The sequence below is a fragment of the Thunnus maccoyii genome, chromosome 10 (assembly GCF_910596095.1).
Source record: "Thunnus maccoyii chromosome 10, fThuMac1.1, whole genome shotgun sequence".
NCBI classification, from domain to species: domain Eukaryota; kingdom Metazoa; phylum Chordata; class Actinopteri; order Scombriformes; family Scombridae; genus Thunnus; species Thunnus maccoyii.
This window is the reverse complement of record NC_056542.1, coordinates 18565212-18572200: the sequence shown is the minus strand read 5'-3', so window position 1 is coordinate 18572200 and position 6989 is coordinate 18565212. Positions and strand designations below refer to the sequence as shown.

The 6989-nt window shown below is 39.9% G+C and overlaps 1 protein-coding gene across 1 annotated transcript; it reads left to right on the top strand.

Annotated features, from left to right (window-relative positions):
* Positions 1-4651: 4651 nt before the first annotated feature.
* On the top strand, positions 4652-6397 carry twist1b (twist family bHLH transcription factor 1b). Its single transcript, XM_042424545.1, has 2 exons — positions 4652-5599; positions 5818-6397. The coding sequence occupies exon 1, from the start codon at positions 5066-5068 to the stop codon at positions 5570-5572; it is 507 nt and encodes a 168-aa protein (XP_042280479.1). The 5' UTR covers positions 4652-5065; the 3' UTR covers positions 5573-5599; positions 5818-6397.
* Positions 6398-6989: the final 592 nt, after the last annotated feature.

Genomic DNA, 6989 nt, shown 5'->3' with positions numbered 1-6989 from the left:
TGTGAGCATGACATTCAAACCAAATGGTGGTCTTCACCAAGTCATCCTGTCAGTTGTGCTCTATATATGAAACAATAAATAAAAGAAGGACTAGCTCTTCGGAACATGACAGCAGTGTATGAGAATAATTTATTGTTTCCTGTGTTTGTGATTGATACCCAGCATGCACCTGCAAAACACTTATGGATGTGAGTGCACTCTTTGGAAAATTCTTTGCCCAAAGATACCATCATTTACTGTTAGTAGCAACATGAGTTGCCTGTGTTGCTGTGTGAAGAGTTTGTTTGTCATGATGTTTATACTATTATTAACAGGTATTCTTGAACCTTGAAATCCTTGAAATATTCGATTAAAGGACACATTTATCTACTATACAAAGATAAAATACAGCACGCTGGGTTTGAAATAAGACAACAACTCTGAGGCCAAAGTGCTGATTTTCAGCTTTAAAGAATAGGTTCACAATCATTGAAGTCCATCTTAGAACAATAGTCAGGTGCCCAAATAAACATTGAAAGAGGTTTCACTCAATGTAAACATTCCTCCTGTTCATACTGAATAATTAGAAGATCCCGTCTTATGTGCTCTCAGTGTAAATGATGGGGGACAAAATCCAAAGCCCTCATTCTGTGCAAAAAAGTATTTAAAAGTTTATTTGAAGCTTCAGTCCTCCAAATTAGTCAAATCTAGTGGATATCTCTCAAAGTTACTGTCTTTTTATTACCAAATTCCTTCTTTTTCTTACGATCATTCCTCTGCAGCTGAACAGGAAAACACTGTCCAGGGAAACACAATGAGGGATTTTTCTCTGTTTTGTTACTGTACATCCACATTAGTTGAACTATGAAGGATCTGTAACCCTTTTTACATCTTTGGGCAATTTTCATTGGGACTATTTCATCAGCAAAAAAATTCCATTCCAATAAAATCTGTTGACAGCAAAGTATGTGGGTTGTCAAGAGTAACTGGGAGATTGTTTTTGGAAAGACGCTGCTGTTGAGTTTCATGAATGTTATTTATCAGTGTTATGAGCAACACAAACAATATTCCATCTTATTGAGAGTGTTGGTAGAGATCACCTTCATGGAGCATGTTGCAGGATTGTTTTCTTAACTGCGTCAGTTTTAGTTTGTCTCTCACACATTTCCTTATAAGCTATACATAAACACAGTATTCTCTAACCTCAATAGCACCTGTCCGGCCAAAATATGATAAAGCTACTGTAACTCTCTGAACAGACATTTTCATTGCAGGGGTCACTGCACTGGTCTCCATGCAGCAGCAGCCTGGGTGAACGTGTGTGTGGTCTGCTGGATGGTAGAGTGCTTTATAGGCAGCAGAAGTGCATGGCTGAGTGGTCTTGAGGTTTAAGTTTTAGCAGCAGCAAGGGAACAAAATACATGAGCTGACACTGATCTTATGGTTGTCACAGCAACAGACAAGTGAGTCTGGTTAAATGCAGAAATCAGTGATACCCCGTGCTCTTGTTTTTCATCAATATATATGTGGTGTTGTTTTGTGAGCAAAGTCAGACCAGTGAAACTCTTTCTCAAAGCCTTGGAGGAAGGCCTATGTTTATTTTGTGTGTGTGTGTGTGTGTGTGTGTGTGTGTGTGTGTGTGTGTGTGTGTGTGTGTGTGTGTGTGTGTGTGTGTGTGTGTGTTTTAAATACAGATTATACTGCTGGGATGCCAGTTCTTCCACAGACCCCACATCACCCCGAGCTTCCAAGCTGTGAAAACATACTGGAGGTTTGTTGGTTCTTAGTGGCTAATAAGGTGTCATTGTGCGGTAGAGCTGTCTGACATCCCACAGAGTCATTAGGATGACATGAATAGATTTAACAGAACATCTATTACACACACACACATACACACACACATATTCATACACGTTTATACACATGTGCATCTATTTATGGACAATACCAGCATATTTCATTTTATAAAAAATCAATGCATTTTGTGAGGTAAGACTATAGGAATGGGCAAGTCAGTTTTTTCAGACAAAGATTCTGCTCTGCTACAAGAATACTTGACTTGAACCACGATTAAAAACCTGCAACATCAAAGCCCTCTGCTCTCAAAGGCTTTCTTTTACAGCACAGTTCAGGAGTCCTGGCTCCTATGTTTCCAGACAGTTTCTAAAGGGCTGTTTTCATCCTCACCTCCCAATTCAACACCCCAAATCCTCTCTCACCACCACTGGACCGCCGTTATCAGAACCCCCCCCTCCCCCCTCCCTTGATATGATGTCTGGATTTTTCTCCAGAATGGGACATTTTGAGACTATTGCTGAGGAAAAATGCTGTCATCCAACCGTGCTGTTTGACCTTGTTAGTCCCGAGGGTTGATTAGAGGCTATCTGCTCTTTGAAGAACTCATTCCTGTCTTTTCTCATCTCGTGCAGTTGATCCATCTTGGCGGAGCTGGCACTGGACTCTTTGCGGTCGCAGCTTTAATGGAGTGAACATGAATATCACTGTCAATTGTGGGAGCCTCGTACATGTGGAGGACTGTGGTTTGTTATTTCAATAGATATGAGTAGGCTGATAGAGAAACACTGCCTTCCAAGGCTTGAGCAGAGAAAATAGACAGGTCTCTGTGGATCTGGCTCTGGCTCAGACTTAGTGAGTGAGAGCCTGAGTTGTGTCTGCCTTGATGTGACCTCTGGGAGGGGTGCTTAATGACACTCTGGGGTCACTCATGACCGGTGTGTCAAGTTGCATGAGTAAGTAATATACACTTGACTTTATCAAAACACCCACTCACTGCTCATTGATAAGGACAAAGGCTTTCTTCATCTGTATTTGCCACTGCTGCAGGCAGGGTGGACAGAACCGTGCGGTGAATCACGGCCCAAAAACAATCTGTTTATCTCTTCTTCATGCGCTGGTAATTGTCCGGTCCTGACAGTCTGTAACTGACTGATGAAGGTTTTGTCTTTATTAAAAATCAACACTGGAGGAGTTGTCCTGCGATGACATCATATTCCCGAGAAGCAGCTGTGTTTTCTCAGAGTCACTTCAGAAGCAAAGAGCTGAACTCTGCAAAGTAATCTGCCAACAAATGTAAATGTAGAGTGGGTCTAAATTCTATCTATCTATATACTTTTAGGATATCATGATGAGGTGTTCTGGTGGATTAAGAGTCTAAGATGCAGGCCATGTAATCACATCCTTCCTGCTTCAAATCTGGCTGGATTAGAGACTTTTTTTTACAAGTTTTTATTTGCACAATTAAAACATCATGATGAAAAACTAGCCTAACTAAAGAAAAACTAACAACACTAACAGAGTAGGTAAAAGAAAAAGGGACATTTGTTGCATGTCATTTCCCCACATTTCCTCTCACTTTTATAGGCAAGAATACACCAAAAAATACTCTAAAATCATATGGAATGAAACATTTATATGGAAAGTTAATTCTTTATTTATCTTTCCTTTAATTGCTTTATTTACAACACATTATCCTGTTTTTACCTGTGAGTTGCAGCAGGTGGAAAGTGTATATGCTGAGATCAGTACCATGGACAGGGCCACCAGACAGGTACACTCACCTTGAAAAGGCTCCAGCTGCTCTCTCTGATGACATTTTGTCGGTGAATATCATCATCTTCAGATATATGCAAGTTCCAAACTTTCATATTTACTTTGTAGGCTGACTTTTGAGCCAGAAAATATAATAAATTTGACCATCTCTTCAGTTAAATCTGAAACATTTGATTGAAATAGAAACAGCTCAAGTCTCACTTAAACAGCCCTGTGTATTGTTGATATCCTGAGGTTTCCCCTGGAACAATACTTCACTCTCAGGCCTCCACAAAGATGTAAATGGATGTTTGCTGGTGTTGTGACCTCTGACCCTGACGGCCCCCCCCCCCAACCGTTTCCTGAACCAGATGCTGCTCCTGTGGACCACAGCCTTCTCAACCTAAACAAAGTAATCCTCCACTAAACAAGATGGATATTGTATCACCGTCCTTGTAAATACCAGAGGGCCTTCCACGCAGAACTGCCTTTTCCTCATCCAGGACTGGATTCAACAGGGGTTCTGACCAATCAATCAAGTTTAATCACTTCTGCTATTGTTTTATGGATGAACAAAGATATTTAAAGTAGTATATACATATATTTGCAGTATATTATAGTGTACAAAAAACACATGCCCTCTTGTGGGGAATATAATTAGAGCATGCAAGCAGTCCTTCAGGGAAAAGTCTGAAAATTTGCAGTGCTGGATGCATGTCAAAAATGTCAGATTGGGATCATCTGCTGCCTATATGAAAGTCCTTTGATCTCACTTGGTTTAAGTAAGACTGAATGGAAACATAAATCCCAGATCCATGTGGGTTAGAGCTACAAAGATGTGCCAGGGTTGCATAATACTTTTTTTTTCAAGCCTATACAATTACTGGAGATTATAGAAAATACATAACAGCAGTTATATGAAGTGACAAAGTATTTCATGTGTATGCCGATGGATGGATAAATGCGTAAAAAGACGCACTGTTTGCGCTCAGCCCTGCAGGGAGACAGTTGTTACAATATGTTCATTTAAAATATATTTGCTTGTTATTTCAATGTGATTTCGTCGTTTTGCATATGCATAATGAGGTAATTTACTTATAGTTTTTCCCTCGCTTAAATGAACCTAGTTAGATGAAAATTAAAAGATTATTTAATCTAAAAAATATATCATATTAACTTTATAACTAGATTGCTTTTGTAATAATAGTGACGTGAAATAGCAGCACTTCTCTTCTGCAACACTGACTTTCTATGAAGAGTTTTTGTGATAGTTCCTTTTATGCGCCCACCCCTCGCCTCACGTAATTCATCTTCTTGGCCAATCCTGTCCCTCCCCAAAAAGTTTGCGCCATGCAGCCTATAAGAACTGCCTAAGTTTCTCAAGTATCAGAAAAGTCTTGTCCTCCCAGAGACCCATCTATGGATACTTTGGTGTCTTCAGAGCCAGATAGACCTACAGGTGGACTTATCCGTTGACTTCATGAGAGGGAAATAATTTTTTTTGGACACTTACTGGCTGCCATCTACCCAAGTGGAGATGTCTGAGGAAAATATGGGGGAAGAGTCGAGCAGCCCCCCTGTCTCTCCTGTGGACAGCCTGAGCAACAGCGAGGGGGAGCTGGACAGACAGCCGAAGAGATGTGGGAGGAAGAGGAGATCGAGCAGGAAAAACGGGGAGGACTCAGATAGCCCGACCCCTGGGAAAAGAGGGAAGAAGTCCAGCAGCAGCAGCCCCCAGTCTTTCGAGGAGCTCCAGACGCAGCGGGTCATGGCCAACGTCCGGGAGCGTCAGAGGACCCAGTCTCTCAACGAGGCGTTCGCAAGTTTGCGGAAAATTATCCCCACTTTGCCTTCGGACAAACTCAGCAAAATACAGACCCTAAAACTTGCAGCCAGATACATCGACTTCCTCTACCAGGTGCTGCAGAGCGACGAGCTGGACTCCAAAATGTCAAGTTGTAGTTATGTGGCGCATGAGAGGCTGAGCTACGCCTTCTCTGTATGGAGGATGGAAGGCGCTTGGTCCATGTCAACATCTCACTAACATCTGGAGAAATTAATGCCCAAAATGGTACGCTTAGTTTTTCAACGAAAATGCATGATCCAAGACTTAAAAGTGTGTGTGTGTGGGGGGGAACAACACAACAGAAAATGTTTTTTTTTAAATGGTTGCACTGATCTCTAATGCAACCAAACAGTCCCAAAACACTAAACCTGTGTTATTTCTTTTCTGCTTGTGTACATTTCTGCACACTTTTAGCGATAATGAACTCCTTGTCTGACCTACAGGTGACTGCTGATTCTACTTATCACATTCTGACGGGACAAATCTGGAGTCCAATGCTGGATACATGGGATCACTCTATTTAAACCAAAGACGACAGAGGCTCTGGGGATCTTTTTTTTTTTTTTTTTTTTTTTTTTTTTTTGCTTTTTTGCAGAGGCCCGATGGGGACTTGTATCCGTGTGTTAGCTCTATATACACACACACACACATACACACACACACACACACACACACCCCATTCTGATGTGGTTTCATGTTGTTGACGACGAATGTTGAAAATATCATGTTTTCTTTTAAAAGTTTTTTTTTTTAAATGCATGCCTTTGGACTTATTTCAGTGGAGGTCAAAGTGCATGGAAGTGTCAGTTTTAGTTTGTGTGTGTGTGTGTGTGTGTGAGACTCAACTGGTGGTGAAGCTCACATTATACTGCAGGCTGACTTTGTGGATCGAACCTGTGCAAAAAAAAAAAAAATATTTTCAGAATACATTTATTTATTTATTGGTGAAACGTGTTACATTGAGGAATAGATCCTGTGTCTGAAATACAAATACATTCCTATTTTTTATTATCATTTTTTTTGTAAATGTTTGTATATTTTTTTGCATTAAAGAAAATGACATTGAAACATTTTGCCTTTGACTTTCCTTTAAAAAAAAAAAGTTTCTACAAATGTCAACAACATCTGAGTATTAAAACACTGTAATTGGCTAGAAAAAAATGTAAATTATGTACTGGAATGACAATAAACAGTTGCATGCATGTATCAAGTGCGCTATACTTCACATCAGATTTAATGACAAAAGCTTCCACTATCGCTTCAGTCACTTGGGAAAACAGACGAAGTTATTGTTGGCTCCAGTGTAAGTGTTAGAGAAAATGCTGCTTTGTTTTTTTAAATCACACATCCAAAAAAGTAAGAAAAGTTCAGCATTTGATAAATCCCTCACGCCATTTAAAAACTAAAACTATTCCAAGAGAAAGCCAGTGTTCACACATCATTTAAACGTGAGAAAAAAAAAGCAAAAAAAAAAAAAAAAAAAAAAAAAAAAAAAAATCACGTGTAGAGTTAAAATTCAATTTTAATTAAAATAACAGAATCTTACCCTCCAGTCTCTCTCTCACTTTCTCTTTTCCTGGATTTGTTTACAGTTGGATTAAGGACTGAACCCACC